Source organism: Astatotilapia calliptera, chromosome 3 (assembly GCF_964374335.1).
Source record: "Astatotilapia calliptera chromosome 3, fAstCal68.1, whole genome shotgun sequence".
Taxonomy (NCBI): domain Eukaryota; kingdom Metazoa; phylum Chordata; class Actinopteri; order Cichliformes; family Cichlidae; genus Astatotilapia; species Astatotilapia calliptera.
This window is the reverse complement of record NC_137424.1, coordinates 79,215,577-79,239,933: the sequence shown is the minus strand read 5'-3', so window position 1 is coordinate 79,239,933 and position 24,357 is coordinate 79,215,577. Positions and strand designations below refer to the sequence as shown.

General features: G+C 41.3%; 2 protein-coding genes across 2 annotated transcripts in view; one reads left to right on the top strand and one right to left on the bottom strand.

The window, feature by feature from the left end:
• The window catches only part of LOC113017929 (uncharacterized), a 61,261-nt gene extending 58,841 nt beyond the window's left edge, over positions 1–2,420 (bottom strand). Inside the window, exon 1 of the mRNA XM_080299411.1 lies at positions 1,476–2,420. Coding sequence (XP_080155537.1) covers positions 1,476–1,506 — 31 coding nt within the window. The 5' untranslated portion in view covers positions 1,507–2,420. The remainder of the gene's footprint in view (positions 1–1,475) is intronic.
• Positions 2,421–7,094: 4,674 nt separating this feature from the next.
• LOC113017964 (NACHT, LRR and PYD domains-containing protein 3-like) lies at positions 7,095–24,297 on the top strand. The gene is made up of 12 exons (XM_080299397.1): positions 7,095–7,244; positions 8,726–8,857; positions 8,942–9,025; positions 9,699–9,937; positions 10,886–12,641; positions 16,266–16,439; positions 16,683–16,769; positions 16,965–17,138; positions 17,299–17,472; positions 18,640–18,813; positions 22,998–23,044; positions 23,206–24,297. Exons 2-12 carry the CDS (start codon positions 8,769–8,771, stop codon positions 23,757–23,759), a joined length of 3,552 nt encoding a protein of 1,183 aa, XP_080155523.1. The 5' UTR covers positions 7,095–7,244; positions 8,726–8,768; the 3' UTR covers positions 23,760–24,297.
• The last annotated feature ends 60 nt before the right edge of the window (positions 24,298–24,357 follow it).

Here is a 24,357-nt window from a genome sequence, read left to right as displayed (position 1 = left end):
TGCTTGGATCATGACAGACACATGCGCTGTGGCCTAAAACCAAATGGCCACTTCATTTTTAAACACACAATAAAAAAAAGGCACATGCAAATAGAGCAGGGCGATATGGCCAAAAGTATTTATCACGATATATATTTGAAAATCAAAAAGACAACTTTCCATTTATTTTCACTTAAACAAGAAGCTGGTTTTTATGTAGATTAAAGCTTTTAACAGTGCAAATGCAAATTCCTTGCTGAAAGTTTAACCAAAAGTCATTTCCAGTAGAAATGGGCTGACATATCCTGAGCATAACCATGTATAATATCCACTGAAGTTAAAAAGAGGTGCTTTGCAACATTAAACTGCAGTGTGCAGTACGCATTTTTCGGACCATAAGGTGCACGGGATTATAAGGCACATTAATAAACACAGTAGTTTGGACCTGGAAGCAGGTTTCATCAGGTCATGACTTAAAGATTGGATATCCCACCTGCTGTGAATGTTTTAATGCAGTATAGTTGTTATCATTATGTCACATCCTGTTCATGACAGTTAAAATAAATAACGTTCATATAAGAAATAAAATTGACTCCTGTAAACTGTTAATAGGCCTTTACTACTGTACTTTAATGTCGGTCATAATGGTGGTACTTCAAGAGCCATATATTTTATGAGGTGGTACTCATTGTGAAAAGTTTGAGAACCACAGGTTTAAACAGTTTTGTCCATTAAACAGTCGTTAAATGTAACTTGGTGTTTTTTAATTTTGCACTGGTTGGTTATTCTAATATTTCCAGAGTTTACTTTTTTTTTTTTTTTAAAGATCGAAAGAAAAACCACATCCACCACACGCCCATTTCACCGTTTACCTGTTCATCTGGCTCACCTGGCCACACAGCAGCCTCGACACAAATGTCACCTTTCACTACATAATCCACAGTATCAGTCCTAATCCATGTGTCGTGCCAAGGTAGGTAGGTATAACCACCAGTCGGGAGCGCGCTCGGAAGGGAGAACGGATTCAGTTGACTCCGTCTCCCATCCAACAACCAGACGTGGAAGTAGTGAGGTTTACTTCAGTGAAAAAGTGAAAGATGAGTGTCGGTACATAATCGATCTGTTTGTTGGTGACAACAGAAAATTCTACATTTATTCTTCTCACGTGTTATCGGACGGGATTATTAAAAAAACGAGGCCTGATACTTATTTGTACGCTCCTGCAACTTCACTGTATAAAGTGCTAAAACCTCCAAAATTCCAAGAGTAATAAGTTAGTATAAGTGTATGTGAACTAAAAATCAAGAATGTGGGATACTGTTTGTCCGTGATTTGGACAGCCCAGTGAGCCCTCCCGACGCAGGGGACACCGGCATTCCTCAGACCGTCCCTCACTCTTTCACCAGTAAAGATATTAAATTGATATTTTCTTGCATGTGCGTGTGTGTATGTCGCTAAAGAGTCCGCGGTCCCTCATTATTCAGAGAGGTTCTTACCGTTAATGAGCAGCAGCAGCAACATCATCATCCTCCTTTAAAAACCACAAAGTCCTGTTAGCAGCTCCCACACACTCCTGCTCCTCCTTCAGCTGTGACTCTGACAGGAAGTGTCGGTTTGACAGGAAGTGTCGGCGTGAGGCTGAAGTCTGATCCACAGCTCAGCTTCATGCATGAAGGCAGATACGTCCCTGGGCTTCCCGATCTCAAGTAATAGTTTGTTAAAATGCAGGTTTATTCAGGTATCTTTTTGTCACAGTTATCATGACAGGCCACACCTGAAACTCTCCAGTCTCTGACTAAACTACTCTAATCATGAGAACCCATTACAGCTGAGAATCCCTCCGCAGGTCCAGCCGACAGTAACGTCAACGCCTGCGCTGGATTCAACAACTAGCGGGTGTAGTGCAGACCCGGTAAATCAGGTGGAGATTAGCTAGTTTAACCACCTCATTAATAGACAAAAGAAGCCTTTTGAAAGGGGAAACGAGGAGTGCCTGGGTGAGGCGAGAAGAGGAGCAGCAGACACTGCTGGCAGACACCACACACCTCTAACACTTTTTCACAGATCCACTTTCTCATCTAAGCCGATTCCACAAACAAATTCATAACGACATTATTAAGAAATCATCACAGACCTTTGATGCTGTAGACATGAAATAATATGAATGTATTAATCATTAGGATCAATATAATCATTATTAATAATATAATCAATAATTGACCACGTCTCTTAAGTTTAATAATACTGACTTTAAAAAACAAAACAAAAACAACAACAACAGTTAATCCATAAGAAATAATGTCAGCTCAGAACTCTGTGCAGTCCAGTCAAATTCTTCCACACCGGACTTTCTCATCCATGACCCTAACAGACCGTGGCCGGACTCGTTGCGCACGTAGCATCCTGGCACGACACCACGCTGACATGTAAGGAGCTCCTGAAAGCGAGCCATTCTTTCACAGATCTTTGTCGAAGCAGTCTGCATGGCTAGGTGCTGACATTATATACTTGTGACCATGAGAGAGATGGAACACCTAAATTTAATGATCTGAATGGGTGAGTGAATGCTTTTTATGCATGTATGTGTATTTAGAGCATGCCATAAAGACGACGAGAGAGGTTAATCTACTTCATGTTCCATATTCGGGGAGTTTTCGTGACATCTAGTGGACATTTGAAGACACTACAAAATAATCTCTGACTAGTATGAAACAAATACACCACAATCACAAAAAACATGTAAATGGAGAGTGATCACTAAAGTACTGTAAAAATAAAATACTGCAAAATGTAAAGGAAAATATGAATTAAAAGTGAAAGTGGCATGACTATGACTCACTGTGAGACTGTGACAGAATCCAATTAAAATAAACTGCAGCAGGAAACTGTCTGTGCACATCTACAGCTGCATTAAATATTGGCTGTTCAGTGGTGACTTTGATTATTATTTAGCTTTTGTGATGTGAAAGACTGCATTTATTATTTGCTTTTCTGTAATCTGATATTGGTTTAATAACTGGTTGGTTCAAAGTAGAAATTCAGTAGATGCATAATGTGTTAAATATCTAAAAATTCTTCTTATAACCAGAACAGAGGTGATGAAGAGTGCGGCGGATTAGTGAGATGCCAAAATAGAAAGCTGAAGAAGAGCTTGCATACAAAAATAGTCACACTGCAAAGAGTTTAAAAGGAACCCTTATGGTTCAATAAAAGCAGAAGCTGTGAGGCCAGGACTGGTAAAATGTAAAAGCTGAACAAAGTACTGTCAGCATACTGTCTCACACATGAATACTTCATTAACATTTTTACTTTTTTTTTTATTCCTGCTGCTTGAAATAAAAAACACACACAAACAAGAAGAACTCAAACTGGACTGATGCTTTATTTCAGACACAGACACAAACATGCATTACAACCCTTTGTGTACACATGTACAAATACTCAGCACTCACCCAACATGGAGACACAGAACTGAACGCCATTCAGAGCACATTTTGAATCAACACCATGGGCATGTTCAGATTTTAACACAAGTGATTGCTTCACTCTGAAAATGGAGTGAAGGTGAGCGTTATTAACCCTTTGTTGTGGGCAGTCTGAGGTACACCTGTGCACTACTCATGATGTCAGATCAGCATCCTGATGTGGCACACCTGTGAGGTGGGATGGATTATCTCAATATGGCAGATGTGCCCACTACCACACATTTGGACTGATTTGTGACCACTGTTTGGGAGGGATGGTTATATTGTGTATCTGGAATGAATTTTAGGTCTCTACGTCCATCCCATGGGGAATGGGAGCAGTAACAAAGGTGTTGCGTTTATATTTTTGTTCAGTGTATATCTGAAAACGGGAAAAAGGTAAAATGTCAAACATCTGCTTCCATAATATAAATATCATTAAATAACTTTAGAAAAACTTCCACTTGACTCTTTACATGTAATGTTGTAAAAATATATATTTTATTGTTTAATTAATCTGAAAATGTTAGTCTGCCAAATGTGCAGCAATTGAATTTCTTTATTCTCTTTAGCTGATAGTTGGTGGGGCCCAGGTAGACTGTATAACTGCATCTCTACCAGTTTCTCTGCACTCCAGCCTCTTATGTGCCATGTGAAGGGATTTTCCTTAAGGCAGGAGAAATGATCTCCACGAAAACGAACAGGTTCATCCATCGCACATTAGAACAAATTCTCTTTTTAAATAAAAATGAAAAAGGGTTACCGTCAATGCATCATGTTTTTAATTTGCAAGTTCATAAGCATTTTCCTTTTCCATTTCACAATCAATTCTACCACCAGGTCAAAAATATGTCTGGGAAAATTTTCTTAATATAATATTATTTATAAATACACCCCTCCGGCGATTAATTGCATACCTGCATGGAGGCGGGACCTAACAGCAGAAGCATACTCCATAACGTGTTGTACATTATTATATGTATATTATATGTAACGTGGTATTTTTCAATTATTGTATTTACTAACATGAAGAAGTCACAAGCAAAGAAAGACCACACCATGGTGCATGTTTGAACAAGGAGAGTTTACTGGTCAAAACTATTTATTAAACAAATAAAACACATTTTCTTAACCACCAAAAAATACACGTTCAAAGCAACACAACGGAGGCCCAATATCAGACAGGATTCCACTGTGTAGAGTGGGCAATCATAATGAAGCGGTTGGTTTTATTTTGTGGATTCAAGCTGCTCTTCATATTTTTGGCCACCAGATGTCACCAGAGAGGACTGCGTTGAAAAGCTTCGAGTAATGAACCGTTTTTCAATACAAGCTTCAGAAAGCTTCATTTGGCCATCACTAGGTGAGTGCAAACACATTTATCATCCACCACACCCATGAGACACGCCCCACACCCGTGCACCAATACAGTGAGTCCATTTAAACCAACCCATTTAGTCAAAAAGGAACAACTCATATGGCTCCTACACCACTGATTTCCTTTCCGATCCGATACCAAGTAATATTCAGGCTGGTATCGACGATACTGATCCGATACCGATACTTTGTACAAAAACGTATTTTATTTATTGTATCTCAAATTATAGTTTCATAATGATTACAGGACATCAGATTACTTGTTCTTATCACTTAATAATGCAGAGTTCATCATATAGAAATAAAGAACCTGAAGTTGTGCTATTTGAACACCTTGCCTGCCTGCACCTGTTGCCTCAACATATGCTCGTCATATTCTGTGATATAATTTACTCTGAGGTGTTTGACAAATCTGTGGTGTTGCCACAACACCTCACTTTCTTGCCACATGTATCGCAAACCACGTCTTGGCTGTTTGTGGATGTAAAATACGTCCGCACATAACTCCAATTACGCTCAGCCATTGTTGTGAGTGCGCACGCCAAGGGGCTGCGAGACTTTTATACAGCCTTATTTCGCACATGACTATGAAAGGTGGGAGAGGGAGTAGTTCCTTCCAATTGTAGACAATCCGAATGAAATAGTTTCTTTCCGCTGTGTTCCTGTTAATGATAAACTACAAATTTACCCTAAATTACTAAAATATCAATATTTTAATGTGAGAATCGATTCTAGAACATAGATGATTGATGATGATGATTGGTATCGGAGGAAATCGATATTTCAGTATCGATCCGCACATCACTATTGTGAATTATTTCTTGTTTCCGGTTTTATTGTGAAGGTCCGTGTCTCATGTGAATGTACGAAGTTTTAGATGTGAGTGCAGAAATGACTCATTAAAATAATGGGTGACTGTACTGAGTGTAATGACAAAGAATTAAAACTGTGTTTTAGTATGTACATTTAAAATGTTTAACAGCTAATTACTGTACTTGTTGAACAATTGTTTCCGTTGGTTTCTCATGGTGAAATCTAGAACATGCTGCATGTAAGAATGGTAGGTGCTTCAAGCAACAACATATTTGGTCAATAATTCGGGGATTTTTTTTCTTTTTTGTTGTTGCCTCTTTTAATGCTTTGGCCATTTATTCATCATCTATCATAAGAGCTAACTGCAACAGTGACCCCTTGTGAATGAGGGATCAGCCTAACTTATTCACTATTTGTCAAAACTCATTCGCCAGGAGGAACGAATAATTTGGCAGTTTTTACAGAAAACAAATAGATCAAGAAAGGAGAAGAGAATTCCTGAAAATCTGAATGAAACATCAGGATATGTCCAGGAACACACATGGATAAAATCCAAAAAGAAAATCAAGGAAAGAGAAACAGAAATAAATCCCTGGATAGCTTAAGATAAGAAAACCTTTATTAGTCCCATGCGTGGGAAATTTCACACTTGAATGAGCTCAACGATTTGAAAATTGAACAGGAAATGTCATTAAACTAATATTCAGGCTCTCTTCATACTTCATCATCCATGCATGTCACACTCCTCAAAGAGTCCAGGGAATTTCAGAAAAATGTTAAGGCTGAAAAAGCTGACCAAATAATACTTTACATGGATTTATGCAAATGAGTGCATGCGATGTGGGAGGGACGCTGCAACCAGGGAGAACAGAGCAAGTTTTTTGTGTTGAGGATGAGTTCAACCTGATTACTCCTGTAAGAAGATTTGTGAGCTGTGGAATACATTTTTGTTATATCTTTTCACATCGCAGTCCCGTGGAAGTTTTTCTTCTTCAAACTAATGTAGGCTACACGAATGAAGCACGGGAAAACTGGTCTCAAGGTTATACAAATTCTCTTCTTAAATGAAACCCAAACAGGGTAACCTTAAATGCACCATGATTTTACTTTACAAGTTCATAAACATTTTTTCTTTCCACTTAACAACCAATTCTATCCCCAGGTCAAAAATACGTACCCGAAAAATACATGTTCAAAGCAACACAACGGTGGCCCAAAATCAGATTGTGAACTCCACTCTGTGGAGTGGAAATTCATAACGAACCAGTTCATTTTATTTTGTAGATTCAAGCTGTTCTTCATATTTTGGGGCATCTGATGTCATCAGAGAAGACTGTGTTGAACAGCTTCGAATAATGAGCTTCAGAAAGCTTCATTTGACCATCACTTAATCATTTCCTTACGAACCATTAAATCAGGTACCGAAACAGTTAAGTTCTAAAGAATTCTTCGACGTCACTGATCACGTGACTCTGGCCAAACAAATCACACTTTGAGACAGGGATTCTGAAGCATACCCGCGGAGCTTCAAGCTTTCAGCGGGCTAACGCTAGCTTTTAGTGTTCGGGTGTGGAGTGGAGCTTGTTGTTCGTGTCTCTGTGCGAAGAAACTGTAAGTTTGCTTTGTTTCCTCCTTTAACAGTTTGTCTTCATGAACTTTACTATTAGTTCAGCTCATGTTTGATTTCTTAAAACAACAAACTGTTGGAACAAAACCGTCGTTTCCTAAACAGTCAGCCCGTTGTAACTCGGCCGAGTGTGTCCGCCATTTCCTGTTACTGTTTGTGATCCAGGAATCAGACTAAACACGGAGTTCGGCCGCTGTTCCACAGTAACTGCTGGCAGATTAACCCGTACTCAGTTTTTTTCAAAAGAAAAATTAAACAGTTAATATTTTTTAACCTGAAATTCATTGGCTTTGGCTTATTTTCTGTGAAGAACATAAATCCGAACTAATTTTCAATGACCTCATACTGTACCCCCCCACGCATTTACATTACATGCAAGGTGTTCGGGTCCACTGGACCCAGGTCTAATAAAAGTGTTGAAAGTGTAGGTCCTGTGTTCCCACACTCTGTCTTCCTCCTTTCTGGTGCTGCTGATAGTGTTTTCTTCCCCTCCTGCTCCGCACAAACACCGTCTGCTCTGACATTCCCACACATTTTACCCTCTTTCTTGAGGGATCCAAATTTTATGTTCTCATACCCTGTCCCACCTGCAAATTAGGGGCATAATGCTGTAAATAAGACTTTGCCAGTGTGGTTCTTTATCACAACTGCTCAAGATGGCAAAAGATTATCTGCTGCGAGGGCCTTATTGATTTTGGAAGACAGAGGAGCTTCTGATGATGATGCCGGGGAAGAAGTTTCAGAATATGAGGATCACATTTTTTGTCTGACAGTGACTTTGAAGAAGAGGGTGAGGTTGAGTGCCATTTAGTAACAAATGAAGATGAGTACCCCATGAGAAGCCAGCTCCAGGACCAGAACAAGCCCACCAGACAACAAATGAAGAAATATGGATGTAAAAAAAAAAAAAAAAAAAAATGGAGAAATTGAATGATCTTCTTGCCCAAGAAATGTTGTCTTTCCACTCCACTTGATTATAACTGATTTTATTTTTTATAACATTTTATAAAAACAAAACAAAAACGAGAAGCACATTAATTCATAAATGTGATCTAACAGAGGTAAAGGGAAAAATTAACCATGTTTGCTGTTCATATGGCTTGTAAGTGGGATGAAGTAAACATTGTTGAGTAATTTAACATAAAATTGTTTGATAGTGTTAATTTGGAAAGCCAAAGCTCTAGCGGGTCCACCAGACCCATGAACACTGGCTGAGTAACAAAAAATACGAACACCACACAAGGGTTAACTGATACTTAGTTTAGCTAGCAGTTAGAATATGAACTGTCAGCTTGGTCCTGGGAATTGTTATGGCCATGTTTGACCTGCTGCTTTGTAGGACTACAGGAATGGAGGATTTGGAGGCTAATCTCTCTGTGACACTTTTTGTTGTGAACTGATGAAAGCTGTGGATGTTAGTCCAACACATCAAAAGCTCTCGATTGATGATTTGTTTCCTCTGCAGGTAGAAAGTGTGTGTGAGCTGATGTGAATTTGAATTCAGAAGCATGGATCAGTGTGAGGACAGAGAGGAGGGAGTCCCTCCCTCTAAAAGCACTCTGTGTGGGGAACATGAGAGCCAGACCAAAGCTCAGAGGTGAGATGACCATCTCTAACTGTCCATGACTCTTCTCCATGTCACAGCTCAGCACTCACATCACTGCTCCATCATTATTCACAGGAACCAACCTGGACCTCCACTCAGCGACGAGTCAAAGGACATGGATGATGAGTTTAAAGAAAACATCTGTCCTCCTGCAAAGAGGTAATGTGTGTCTAAATGTTGTGTCTCAGTGTTTGTGAATAAATCCTCCATCATGTTTAATGTCAGCTCAGCTGTGTTTCACACACATTTCTATGTTTATATGTGAAGCGGTGTGTGTTGGAGTGTTTCCACAAATGCATCATGTAAAGAATGGATGTTGTAGGAGGTGTGAAGAGGCTGAGTGTCTGTAGGACTCCAGCTGCTCAGTGTTCTTAATTTTCCTTAAATGTGTATATCAACAGCAGTGTCAAGGCTGAAGTTACATCAAGTGACATATACATGCCTAGTAGATGTCATTGCCAAGATGTAGTACTGCTGATTCTACATTTCATGTTTTGTAGATGAATCCTTGTTGCTGATATTTGTATCTTACTTTTTGCCTCTTGCAGTAGACTAACTTTCTTGAACAAATATTGTTTTCCTATAATAAAAATTAGTCACTTTTTTTAATCATTTATAATTTAATAAGCAAGTTGTTACACAAACAAGCCTTATCTCCTCATGCGTTTACTAAAATACCACAAAAATCTATAAGTAAAATGGACAGTTTAAAAAAACCTCGGTCCTTATAATCCAGTTGCAAAGATTTATTCTGCTGTTTAATGTCCTAAATAAGTATATTCGACATATGATGAGACTTACTGACTATGAATCATGTCCACATGTTTTACAGGCCAAAGACGGAGAAGGCAGTGAAAGTGCAGCTGCTTGAAATGTTGAACAATCTGGGAGACGAGGAGCTGAAACATTTCCAGTTTTACCTGCACAATGACCCTGGCGATGACTTCCCCAAAGTCTTTAAACGCCAACTGGAAAATGCAGACAGACTGAAAACAGTTACACTGGTGCTGCAGACGTATGCGGGCAATGAACTGGAGGTGGCGAGCTCGATTTTAAAGAGGATGAATGAAGGTCGGACTGCGCAGTATGCAGATACAACATTATCACAATTAATTTTGTGATATGTATTAAACTGAGGCTGTTTTAGTCTAAATGAATATCAATGGTACTAAAAGTAGCTGTAGCTAATACTACATCTGTGGGATGATTATGGGTAAATTTTTTTTCTCTAATGATTAAAATTTTGTGAAGAAGTTCATGAAGTCATTACTAGCTAACGTTAAAGGGATGGTTGGCTCAACAGAGCTCTGACTTTTTGTCAGCCTGGCTACAGAGCTGAAGAGAAACCTGGGGTTGTTCTTATTTTCTTCAATCAGTGACGAATAGTAAGATGTTCTGGCTTTGCGGAGGGCTTTCTTATAAAGCAACCAACTATTTTTCGAGGCTAAATTATGATCTTCTAAATTTGTGACACGCTGTTTCATCTCTGGCTTATTAGATTTCATCCCGCTTTAAGGTGCAGGTGAAATCTACTCTCCACTGCTGTGTAATCCGTTATTGTATTAGGCTTTGTTCTAAGGGAATGATCAGACGAGTGTTTTCAGTAAACACTGTTAGATGTTCAGTTTCTATTCCATATGTTAAAACTAAATCTGTGTGGGTTCTTTTACACACTGAGAGAAGCCAATTCAGTCTATTAACTAATTAAATGCTGTGTTTAGGCTGTCATTTTTAGCATCTTCATGGATGTTAATATAAATGAATGACCTTGTTCAATAAAATATTTAAGTATTTTCTATATCTAGAATTGTATGTTTCTAACCTTTGTGACATGTCATTTTCATGCTAATTGAAGATGGTTCAATGAAAGGTCCAATTTGATTTGTGTTCAAATTACCCAAATATCTCCTGAGATTTTAACGAAAGTTATTAAGATGGAAATGCATGATTATATAAATAATGGTTGACACTGTAAAAACCATAATAGACTAATCATCCTTCTTACTGTTTTTAATTCAGAGGCTCTTCAAAAGTGTCATCGTCATCTTAAATTCAAGTCCAACCTGAAGAAGAAGTTCCAGTGTGTGTTTGAGGGGATCGCTAAAGCAGGAAACCCAACCCTCCTGAATCAGATCTACACAGAGCTCTACATCACAGAGGGAGGGACTGCAGAGGTCAATGATGAACATGAGGTCATACAGATTGAAACAGCATCCAGGAAACCAGACAGACCAGAAACAAAAATCAGACAAGAAGACATCTTTAAAGCCTCACCTGGAAGAGACGAGCCAATCAGAACAGTGCTGACAAAGGGAGTGTCTGGCATTGGGAAAACAGTCTTAACACAGAAATACACCCTGGACTGGGCTGAAGACAAAGCCAACCAGCACATCCAGTTCATATTTCCATTCACTTTCAGAGAGCTGAATGTGCTGGAAGAAAAAAAGTTCAGCTTGGTGGGACTTGTTCATCGCTTCTTTACTGAAACCAAAGAAGCAGGAATCTCCAGGTTTGAAGACTTCCAGGTTGTGTTCATCTTTGATGGTCTGGATGAGTGTCGACTTCCTCTGGACTTCCACAAAGCTACAATCCTAACTGACCCCAGAGAGTCCACCTCAGTGGATGTGCTGCTGATAAACCTCATCAGGGGGAAACTGCTTCCCTCTGCTCACCTCTGGATAACCACACGACCTGCAGCAGCCAATCAGATCCCTCCTAACTGTGTTGGCATGGTGACAGAGGTCAAAGGGTTCACTGACCCACAGAAGGAGCAGTACTTCAGGAAGAGGTTCAGAGATAAGCATCAGGCCAGCAGGATCATCTCCCACATCAAGACATCACGAAGCCTCCACATCATGTGCCACATCCCAGTCTTCTGCTGGATCACTGCTACAGTTCTGGGGGATGAGCTGAAAACCAGAGAGGGAGGAGAGCTGCCCAAGACCCTGACTGAGATGTACATCCACTTCCTGGTGGTTCAGGCCAAAGTGAAGAAGGTCAAGTATGATGGAGGAGCTGAGACAGATCCACACTGGAGTCCAGAGAGCAGGAAGATGATTGAGTCTCTGGGAAAACTGGCCTTTGATCAGCTGCAGAAAGGAAACCTGATCTTCTATGAATCAGACCTGACAGAGTGTGGCATCGATATCAGAGCAGCCTCGGTGTACTCAGGAGTGTTCACACAGATCTTTAAAGAGGAGAGAGGACTGTACCAGGACAAGGTGTTCTGCTTCATCCATCTGAGTGTTCAGGAGTTTCTGGCTGCTCTTCATGTCCATCTGACCTTCATCAACTCTGAAGTCAATCTGATGAAAAAACAACATGTCTACCAAATTGCTGTGGATAAGGCTTTAAGGAGTCCAAATGGACACCTGGACTTGTACCTCCGCTTCCTCCTGGGTCTTTCACTACAGACCAATCAGACTCTCCTACGAGGCCTGCTGACACAGACAGGAAGTTGCTCACAGACCAATCAGGAAACAGTCCAGTACATCAAGAAGAAACTCAATGAGAAGCTGTCTGCAGAGAAAAGCATCAATCTGTTCCACTGTCTGAATGAACTGACTGATCGTTCTCTAGTGGAGCAGGTCCAACAGTCCCTGAGATCAGGAAGTCTCTCCACAGATAAAGTGTCTCCTGCTCAGTGGTCAGCTCTGGTTTTCATGTTACTGTCATCAGAAGAAGATCTGGATGTGTTTGACCTGAAAAAATACTCTGCTTCAGAAGGGGCTCTTGTGGGGCTGCTGCCAGTGATCAAAGTCTCCAACAAAGCTTTGTAAGGAAATTTCTGATCAGGCTTTTATTTTCTAAATATTTATTCTAGTAACAATTGCAATTTGTTCATGGCACAATTGTGCCATGAACAAATTGGACGAGCACTGTGATGGGTGCTCGTCCATTTAAAAAAAAAAAAAACAAAAAAAACTTTAAAGTGCAATGATCATCAGCACTAAATCAAGTATATGATTCTCCTAAAAATTCAAAGCAACAGACAGTATCAACATTTCTGAGACATCTGTCGGTGTAACACTTACCAAAGTACCATTCAAAACGGTTTACTTTATACCAAAAACTCATGGACTAATCCAGTGTCCTGTTACTAGGGATGGGTGTCGTTTAGGTTTTATCCAATAACAGTGCCAAACCAGTACTTTTGAAACTGTGCCGGTTCTTAAACTGTGCTTAAAGAATGGAGAACACAAACTTTGTGCAAAAACCTCTTACGTTTTTATTTTTAGCAGTCTCTATTTTTCTGCAAAATGATAACCAAGTTAGCCTTTTCTGTTGATACAACATGAAGGGAGTACCTGCCATCAAACAAGAAGACAGCCGCATGTAACTACGACAGTGTTTGCTAGTTCACCTTGCATGCATTAATGTAATAACGTGGTTAGCCTACTCAACGTAAATTACACACAAACGACATTAAGCTACTCGCCCAGAGAAGAACAGCTGCTGCTGTCATCATCATCCGTCGCCATTTCTGCTACACTGGCAGGGCTAGGGGCCAGGACTCTACTCTTCAGTTTCTTGGGGGATGTTGCTAACTCCGGGTCCGATAACAGGCACCACACCCGCAGTAGATGTGCTTGTTGTGAGGTCTTGCAGCAAGCTGTCAAATACGATGTATTTCGCGGCTTTTAAAAAAACGCTATGCGTCGCCAGGTGTTTCATCAGATTTGAGGTGTAACCTCCTTTGCACAGTATCGCCTCCATCACCACCTAGTCAAGACTGGGTTGAGAAATTTCATAAGAAGTGTTCTTGGTGGAACATTATTATTTCCCTTCAACCTGATCTGGTGCATTATATCCAGTTCAGCTGGCAACATCAAGCACATCCAGTATCCATTACGGTATTTTCACGACCATAAGACGCACTGTACTGAAAGGTGCAGTCTCAGTTATGTGTGCCATTACTGTATTTAACACACACATAAGGCGCACCTGATTATAGGGTGCATACAAGTATGCATATTTAAAACTAAAGCGGGAGCAAAACTGAGTTTGGTACTAACATTTTTATTACCTGTAATCGTCACCAATCAAACCCATCGAAGTCTTCATCCTCTGTCTGAATTGAACAGCTGCGCTAAATCTCCATCAAACATTCCAGGTTCACTTTCTTCACCGTCAGAGTCACTTTCCGTGCCGTGCGGCTCCTCGGAAATTATGGCGGCTTTTGCGAAAGCTCGAACAACAGTGCCAGCAGACATGTTAGCCCAAGCATCTACAATCCATTCGCAAATTGTGGCGTAACGTGCCCGGTGCTGCCTTCCACTCTTAGTGAAACTGTGGTCTCCATCGGTCATCCATCGCTCCCACGCCGCTCGCAGCCTTACTTTGAACGGCCGGTTCACACCAATGTCCAGTGGTTGGAGTTCCTTTGTCAGGCCTCCCGGAATGACAGCAAGCTCACAGTTCATTTGCTTAACTTGTTTTTTTCACATCGGCTGTGAGATGGGCACGCATAGAGTCACAGATCAACAGCGATGGTGATGTGTGGAAAAAAACCACCTGGTCTCCTTACATAAACCTCCCTCAGCCACTCTTTCATCATTTCCTCATCCATCCAGCCCTTTTCATTTGCCTTAATGATGATTCCTGTTGGAAACTTCTCTTTAGGCAAAGTCTTTCTCTTAAAAAATCACCATTGGCGGCAGTTTCTGTCCATTAGCATGGCAGCCAAGCACAACAGTAAAAGAAGACTTTTCGTGCCCCATTGTGCGTATCGCTACCATGCTGGTCCCCTTCTTCTCCACATTGTGACTCACCGGGATGTCGAAAGTGAGCGGCACCTCTTCCATGTTAGTGATGTGGCTGGGCTGGATGTGTTTGTCGGCGATGTGTTTGCTGCAGTAGGAGCGGAAGATGGCCAGCTTTTCCTTATAATCCGCTGGAAGTTGCTGCACTACCGTAGTCCTGGTCTGGATGGAAAAATGGCACCGTTTCATGAAACAAAAGCACCAAGACGGACCTCATTGGAAATGTTCAATTTTCATTTCTTCTGCTAGCGAAACTGCTTTTAGTCGAATGGTGACCGTCAAAACGCTTCTCCCACTCGTTCTTTGCTCGATGATCCACTGCTCGAGTCTTTCCTCCAACTCGGGCCACCTTGCCTTATGTCCGCGGAAAGTCAGCTGCGTGTTCTTGACCTCTCGGAGCTCGTTTTCCAGCTTCCTCCACTTGCGAACCATCGATTCATTAATCTTAAATTCTCTCGCGGTTGCTCGATTTCCATGTTCCTCCGCGTAGCTGATGGCCTTCAGTTTAAACTGTTTCATAAGCGTGTCTCTTTGCCATTTTCAGGGTTGTTAAAACAACGAAGTTCTGCATAACGCACATACCTGTTCTTTTATACAGGTATGTGCGATTGTAGCGGTATATACAATCAACGCCCACACTTCACTCTTTAGCGTTCTCATGGTGATCTCTACTACGTCCTCCTTACAACACACACAGGGCGCACTGCACTATAGGGCGCACTGCACTATAGGGCGCGCCGCACTTTTTGAAGAAAATCTAAGACTTTTATGTGCGCCTTATAGACCCGAAAATACGGTATACCAAAATAAGATTCTTTCAGGCTCCTATGTCAGTCCTATGCCTGGTAGCTGTGTGGTTCCTTGGTGGGTCCTGGGTGGGCTTGGGGACTTGGACTTCTGGGGGTCTTGGGTCATGGCTGGTGTGTTGCCAGGTTGTGGGTGGGTGAGTGCATGCACAGGGTACCCAATCTAGATGGGCCCGGGCCTGGACACCATGCTATTATTGGGTTTCGGGGAACGGGGTTCCCTCTTCCGGGGTGTGTAGGGTCCTCGGTTCGCTTGGCCCAGGGCTCAGTCTGCTCTGGCCTGGCCAGCTGCCAGTGGAGCCTGCGGGCTCATTTCTGCGGCCGCCTGTGACTTGTGCTGCTGGGTGACTTTTCTAGGTGGGGTGGTGTGATTGTGGTCCTCCTTGGGTTCTCGAGCTCTGGGGAGGAAGGGCCTCTGGCTCTCTGGTGCCCGAGTCTCCTCCATGTCTGCTTCATGTCCTATGTGGCAGGGCTGTTCCTCGCCACACCCAGTATAAGACATTTACATGGAGAAACCCTATGAATACAAGTGCGCTCAGACACAGGTGTGGACAGAGATGTACAAACAATTAATCCCAGAAACACACTATCTTGGTTGCTGCTCAGTAACATTTATTGTTTACGGTTACTTTTGCATATGTTGGTTGTTTCTATGGTTTCTGTGCTATGTCTTGTTCCTTCCTTCCAGCTTACATTTTGAAATTTTTAGTTAACCATGACTTGTAGTGTCCCTACAGCGCGCGCGTGTGTGTTTGTGGGGGTGTTATTTATTTATTTTTCCTCCCTCTCTTTTTAACAAATGTCACAGATTTCATGCTTCTTTATTTTTAGGCTGAGTGTCTGTGAGCTGTCAAAGGCAGGCTGTGAAGCTCTGACTTCAGTACTCAGCTACAAGTCGTCTAGTCTGACAGAGCTGGACCTTAGGATCGACAGCTTGGACGATTCAGGTGTAAAGCTTCTGTCTGCAGCCTTGGGGAGTTCATGTTGTAAACTGAATACTCTAAGGTCAGTATATTCAGTTTTTTGTTTTGTTTTTTGTTTTTTTTCCTCCCTTGTTCAGCTGACAAGTGAAACGGTTAAAAATGCCACTCATAAGTGTTTATTAGTATTTCTCATTATCCCCAAGTTAAACTGTCACATTTCTAACCTGTTTAATCCCAGGCATTAAGGATTATTTTAAAACACATTGCTAAATGTAGTAGCTTATTAGTAAAACGAGTGTTTCATTGTTCATGTTATAATTTTCAGACTGAGTCTCAGTAACCTCTCGGAGAGCAGCTCTGAAACTCTTTCTGCTGGACTGCAGAATCTAAACTGCAAGCTGATTACTCTGAGGTCAGATCAAGTAACATTTTATTTTTCAGAATTAATCAATAAGTTGATTAAAGTTTAGCCAATCATTGTTGCATCTTAAAAAAACAGGATTGAATATTGGCAATAACGCCATGCTGACAACACTTTAACACTAGTGTGTTTTCTTGTGGGTGTTGTTTTTGGTTTTTTTTGTTTTGTTTTTGTTTTTTTAAATAGGCTAATGGGCTGTAAGTTCTCAGAGGGAAGCTGTGAAGCTCTGTCCTCAGTTCTCAGCTCCCAATCCTCTAGTCTGAGAGAGCTGGACCTGAATAATTCTGAGCTGTGGGATTCAGGAATGAATCTTCGGTCTGTAGGAATAATGGCTTCACAGTGTACACTGGAAACACTAAGGTCAGATCAACAGTATTGTTTATTTTTATCAGTTGCCAAAAATAACCAATAATTGTAGCTAATTCAATAAAAGTCATCTATGTGTTATATAATTTCATAACTTCTCTCTTCACTACGATTACACTTTAACACAGGTGTTGTGTTCTCGATAATTTTTCAGACTGAGTAGCTGTTTCCTGTCAGAGGGAAGTTGTGAAGCTCTGTCCCCAGTTCTCAGCTCTCAGTCCTCAAGTCTGAAAGAGCTAAACCTGAGTAACAACAACCTGCAGGATTTGGGTGTGAAGTTTCTGTCTGCTGCACTGCAGAGTCCACAATGTAACCTTGAAACTCTCAGGTCAGGATTCAAATCTTTCCACAGAGGATCGTTTAAAATGTGATTTATATCTTTGCACAAAAAGCATCATAAGGGTGATACTTCAAGAGCCATGAGGTGGTACTCATTGTGAGAAGTTTGAGAACCACTGTGGTAGCTTAGAAACATGAATCAGCGCAGTGCACCTGGTAGAAAGGTTTCTGGTTGGGCTGGTGGGGGGATTAATCTCCTAAGACCCAAACTCTGTCATGGCATGCATTTTTAATTTCTCTTTGCTATGAGGGAGATTGGGACCTGATGAATGTAAAAACAAAGAATTACCAGATAATTTGTTTTGTTTTTTGTACCTAATTTTTGTTTCTGAGAAAAATAAAATCCACATATGTTTTAAATTTTGATAGAACAGTGGCAGTATGATGTCATAAATTGATATCAGGCCCTTGTAGATAAAAATTAAGGATTGTGGCCACAGCTCAGTGCAGCAGCTTTGGCAATGGAGGTGTTGAGCATCATCCATTCGGACTCAATGTCCCCATTCTCCCTCAGAAGCTCAGCTACAGGTGGGGGTTAAAGAGCTTGCAGACCGGGGCCTCTGCCAAGTGTTCTTAGGGCAAGATCACTATAGGTTTAGGTGTGCCAGGTCTGTGCAGCATCCTCCCCCGCCATCTGATCCAACAGCCTACCAGGTGGTGATCATTTGACAGCTCAGCCCCTCTCTTTAGGCTGTTCCTTAAAATCACACCCATCCAAGTCTCATTGTCTTTACCCATATGAATGTTGAAGTCTCTCTCACAGTAGGACAACTTGCTGTGGTACCAGCTCCCAGTTTGAGTTCAGGAGACAGACATCCTCTCTACTTTTAAGATCAGTTTCAAACTTTCCTTTTTGATAAAGCTTATAGTTAGAGCTGGATCAGTTGACCCTGAACCATCCCTTAGTTATGCTGCTACAGGCGCAGACTGTTGATGGACTTCCCGTGATTCTCTGCTTTCTTCTCCACTCCCCTATTTTTACTACTGATGCTTTTATATGTCACTACCGCATATCCTTACCTTTTTTTTTTTCTCCTCTCCACTTAGTTTATCTTATAAAGTCATTTTAAATATAATGGATGGAAATGGATGTTGTTGTATCAGCCATCCATAAAATTGTTGTTCACAGATTGCTTGTTATTTTGTGTTTCTGCAGTCTGTCAGGCTGTCTGATCACAGAGGAAGGCTGTACTTTTCTGGTCTCAGCTCTGAACTCCAACCCCTCCCATCTGAGAGAGCTGGACCTGAGCTACAATCATCCAGGAGACTCAGGAATGGAGCTGTTGTTGGCTGGACAAAAGGATCCACGTTGGAGACTGGACACTCTCAGGTATGGAGAGAATGCCTGACAAAGGCGGAAGAGCTGGAAACATTTCTTGTGTCCTTCACTCACTTCCTATTTTTCTTGATGCATGCTCAATCATACAGGCAAGGAAATCCTCCAAATATGATTATATTCATCTGGACGCGGTGTTTTCAGTGGGAGAAACATTTTGTCACTCATCCAAGTGACTTCTTCAGTCTCAGCTGACTGCAGGTTTTCTCAGTATTATAAATAGTACATTTACGCATTGACGGAAACTAGAACCACTGGTGAAAAAAGGGCTGTGAGGTCAGTTTCATGATCATTAATATGCAAATATTAATTGTTCTCAGAGCTAACCCACGACCATTGATACATGGTCTTTGATCAGTGGTTGGCAGTGTTGGGTAAGTTACTTTAAATTTGTAACTTAGTTACTTTTGATAGAAGTAACTAGTAATGTAACTCAGTTACTACTTATTAGAGAAAGTAACTTATTTTACTCAGAATTCTCTTGTTAATGTGTTGCTTCTGTAATGCTGGGCTTACACTGTGCGATTTTTGGCCCATTTTGAGCCGATTTTTCAGTCGTGCGACCATTTTGGCGATCGGCCCGATTTTTGCCTTCATCGTGCGTCGTGCATCGTGTAGTATACGTGGGGTAACGAGAAGCGATTAACACCTCACGACCAGCTCCCGATCATCAATCGCTTGGTCGTGAGGGTGTCACCGCAGTTTCTCACACTGCGCACGCGCAAACACAAATGTCAGCGAAAAAGACGGCACAGCACAGCAGTGTAGCGTGTGATGTGGACACAAGCGATGGAGGCACAATTTGTAGAACTCTGGAAAGCTCATCCGAGCCTTTTCGGTGTGGCCTCACAAAATTATCACGAACACAACAACCGTGAAAATAGTTGGATTTACATGCTGCTCAATCCCAGCAGCCTGATCAATGTTTTTCATTAGCAATTTAGCAAAGTTGATGGTGGTGGTGTGTCTGTGTGAGTGAGTGAAAGACGGAGAGGGAGAGCGAGCGACAGAATTTCTGTTATAACCTTCATTTTATGGACGCACAGTGTGAGCACTCAGGTCGCATCAGAGCATCGGGCCGTATAGTGTTAGACCTGCATCGGGACCTACCAACTTCTAACCCCTGTGAGTCAATCGTACAGTTTGAGCAGGAGCTGAATCGCGCGACTGAAGAAATCGCAGAGTGTCTGCCCAGCATAACTGGATGATAATGATGATAATGATGATGAGGGATTGCATTTATATAGCGCTTTTCCAGGCACCCGAAGCGCTTACCCAGCAAGATTGCCAGTCTAGGTTGCTTACTTGCCACAAGTGCACTGTGCCACCTACCAATAGAAAGGAAAAGATAATGTGCATATTTCCACGAGAGAAATCCCACGCCTGGACCGTCATTGACTGCTGCCATGATTCTAGCCTACGTCACAGCGTCATGTGCGCCTTTTACATCCAACACGAAAACTGCAGTCGTGGTGCTTTGATTGTACTCAGAACTCAGAATTCTGCATTCTGAATAAGATGTAGGTAACACCAGACTGCAGATGAGCTGCATACAGGGCTGGACTGGGACAAAAAATCGGCCCGGACATTTTGACTATAGACCGGCCCACCATTATAGGAAAAATCATAAAGCCTTTGAATAAAAAGAAACGCTGTTGTGACAGTGATGCACACTGTCTTGATGGTATAAATGTATTAATAGTTTGTAAATTTCAGATAATCTTTTTTAAAAGCTAATTTTAAATGAGAATAATGCTATTTCCACATGTAACAGGTATTTTTGAAAACGCAGATTTTTCTATGCGTTTGCACCTTTCGTCCAAACATAAACGGTGTTTTTGGTCACTAAAAACTGAGATTTTTAAAAACGCCTGCCAGGGTGGATATTTTTGAAAACTCAGTTTTTGCATTCACGTGTGGACGAGGAAAAGAAAACACAGTGTCAAAGGTGTGCGCCTTTTTTGACGTCACACTGTGCACCGTGTTGTCTCGGTGAAATGAATTTCTACAATGGCGGACTTGCACAAAATACTGTTACTGTTACTCTCTGCAGTGTTTAAATGCTTACATATACACACAGTTACTGTCCCTCCACACAGGACTCAGTTCTGCTTCTATGTGCTATCTTTGTTTATTCTTTCCCACCCAGCCTTCTGGACTTCAGATTGGCCAACATTTCTATACGGTTAGGAATATATCGCCACCTGTTGCTTTGGCATGTTCATAGCAGCGTTTTCCCTTTTTTTTTTCTTTCTTTTTTTCTTTTTTGTTTTTTCAACGTGTGAACAGGATTTAAAAAAAACAAAAATGGGAAAACTGTTTTTCAAAAATACCAGTGTACAGTGGTGGTGTATAGTGGACGTAGCTTAAGAAAGAAAAGTAATCCCTCTCCCTGTTAATGCCCCACCTGCCCCCTGGCAACACTTTGCTAGACCCGCCCCTGCACAGTTACCAGCTGTCAGCTACCTAAAAAAGGATCCTGGTGTTATTTGTCTCTCAGAAACAGTTCATAGCTTCAACTCATTCATGTCACCTAAAAGGTAAACCTGTTTCTCCATCACAGCTCTGATGGTTCAGTAAGGACATCTCCTGGTTTCATCTTCATGTTTCCCTCTCACCACATATCCAAACCATATCATGACCAGCAGCTTTACAGCTGTGGCTCCAGCAAACATCAGCTGATACTAGAGATTAATATTAAATAAATTCTAACAACAGCTGATCAAGCTTTCTGGCGCAAAGTGGGCGATTTATTTAAAAAAAAAAAAAAAAAGAGAGAGAAAAGCCGATCAGCTGATCATTGATCAGTTTCATGATTGATGGAGCAACAAAAGAGGGAGGGGAGAGAATGAGAGAAGAAGAGGCAGCTGTGCAGCAAAGACGCAGAATAACTTGAGCTTTGTCTTTTTTCCATTCTAGCTGAAGTACGGGACAAACTGTTATTAGCACAGACACTTTTAAAAGCGATCATTTAGGACTTGAGCAATAATACAAACAGCAATGTAGTTAAACATCTTACAGTTCGTTTTATTGGGAATTGGCTTTAAAAAAAACAAAAGAAAAAACTCAATATCTGGTGAGGTTTTCATTTTTTTAAATTTTTTTTCAACAGGAGTGAGATGTGTTATATAAGGCAACGTTTTTGATAGGTTTGTAGCTTGAACCTATTCGCTGGAACGTGTAAGACAATATAATTACACAGCAGCAAGACACGAAGTAGGCAAAGTTCTTCGTGTTTCTCGTGCACGGAGAGAACCGGACAAACGCCGTTCCTTCGCTTGACCCCAGTTGCTCTCTTCCACTCCCCCGTAACACTGCTCTTTTATTGAGCTTACATGAATATACATAGGTTCATTAACATACGACGTCTACATACAAAGAGCACCGTGTGTGTGTGTGTGTGTGTGTGTGTGTGTGTGTGGTGGGGAGTCAGAGTGTGACTCCATAAATGACTTCCCTAAACCTGCTGGTCTGGAAGTCCAACAGTTCATCTAAACAAACGGCACTTAGACTAAAACAGATACAGCCACGTTTATCCTGCCATAAAACAATAAGAAAATGTACGACCTCTCCCACGCTCCCAGGATGTAGGTGTGCACACAAAGTGTGCAGACTATTAAGGATCAAACCTCTACCAATCTACAACTAATTATAAAACTCTGAGCATATATAAGTAGATATTTCTAAGCATAAATGACAATCAACAATACAAAACCTGACAGTTTTCCTTTTGCATTATTTTTGTGTGGTGCATTTTTCTACATTTTAACAAAAGGGGAACAGTTCACCTAGGATTTGTTATAATTTTCACATGGTCTTGCTGAGGTAATGCAAGTCGAAACTGCCATTCTTGTCTTTTTTTGGTGGGGGATATGCTGGAAAAACCTTTAAAATGGACCTTGAAGGTGCTTAAAGTGCTTGAATTTAACCCTGAAAAAAGTGTTTGAACCCCGTCAGTCATATTTCATTCAATACAGTGGTGTACTGACAGATCCAGGATCAGTCCAGTCATCAGCAGTTTTATCCACGTATAGATTAAAGTGTATTTGTAAAAATGTTGTACTGTTCCTTTTGTTAGTGTGTAACAGTGTGTATGAGAGCCATGTAATGCTCATGTGTGCATGCTAAGGCTGTGCTGGTCTGACACCCCCCCCCCCCCCCCCCCCTCCTCCTTTCAGGGTGGAGCCTGCTGGAGAACGATGGCTGACACCAGGTCTGAGGAAGTGTAAGTGTGTTTTTAATGTGATTCATGAAAACAAAGCAGCACACATTCAACCATCTTCATCATTCACATCTCTGATGTCAGGAGTCATCATCAAAGTGTCGATCAATGAACAGATGATGGATCAATAACTGCAGCTGGATTGTGTTTGTTCTCTCCATCAGATTCCTGTCAACTCACAATCGACACAAACACAGTTCACAGATGGCTCAAACTGTCTGACGACAACACGAAGGTGACACGTGTGTGGGACACTTTTTCATATCCTGATCATCCAGACAGATTTGATTGGCATCCACAGCTGCTGTGTGAAAATAGTCTGACTGGTCGCTGTTACTGGGAGGTCGAGTGGAGAGGAATAGTTTTTATATCTGTGAGTTACAGAAGAATCAGAAGGAAAGGAAAGGGCATTGACTGTGTGCTTGGATACAATGCTCATTCCTGGAGTCTGATCTGCTCTGATGATGGTCCTCAATCTGTCAGGCACAACAACAAACAAAGACCCATCTCCTCCTCCTCCTCCTCCTCCTCCTCCTCCTCCTCCTCCTCTGTCTCTAACAGAGTAGCAGTGTATGTGGACTGTCCTGCTGGCACTCTGTCCTTCTACAGAGTCTCCTCTGACACTCTGATCCACCTCCACACCTTCAACACCACATTCACTGAAACTCTTTGTCCTGGGTTTTCATTTGACTATGATTCTTCAGTGTCCCTGTGCTGAGTGGAGTGTAAAGAGTGTCTCCTGTTAGAGAAAGATTCTGACTGTTGAAGAGAGAGTTCAGTCTGTACATGTCTGTCTCTTTCACTCACAAACACGTTTTCAGATTCATGGATTCAATCAGTTGATGTTTTAAACTGTTCTAAATGATTCCTTGTAAAGCTCTTCCTCTTCAGTCCTTAAAGATGGAAGCTCACATTATTCCAGGATCCACCTGTTGTTTTTCTGTCTTTTCCCACTCAAAGCGTCACAGTGAATATAGTATGTGGTGTTTCTGTGAAGCTCAGTTCACAACCAGCTCCTCTGCATTTTCACCAAGTCTGAGCTCATTAAAATGAATCCAAATGTTTCATTTCTTTCTTAATTGGATTGTTCCATCATAACTGAATGAGTGGACATCCAATAGTACTGTGTATAAACTATTAAAGACATTCAGCGTCTCATGTTTCTGTCATTGTATAAAAACAGCTGCTTTTAAAAATTGATCCAATAAAACAAACTGCATGTATTGATCAGGTCAATACGCACAGCTCTCATGTCACTAACATCTCCATGATCTCTTCATTGATGGTGATTTGTGACCCTCTGCTGGTGAGAAGAT

What these genes read in the sequence shown, in the direction of transcription:
- LOC113017964 (XM_080299397.1), top strand. Translation starts at nt 8,769, where the DNA reads ATGGATCAGTGTGAGGACAGAGAGGAGGGAGTCCCTCCCTCTAAAAGC. An exon ending in AGCCAGACCAAAGCTCAGAG is followed by an intron (nt 8,858 to 8,941) that starts GTGAGATGACCA and finishes CATTATTCACAG; the next exon opens with GAACCAACCTGGACCTCCAC. An exon ending in TGTACACTGGAAACACTAAG is followed by an intron (nt 17,139 to 17,298) that starts GTCAGATCAACA and finishes ATAATTTTTCAG; the next exon opens with ACTGAGTAGCTGTTTCCTGT.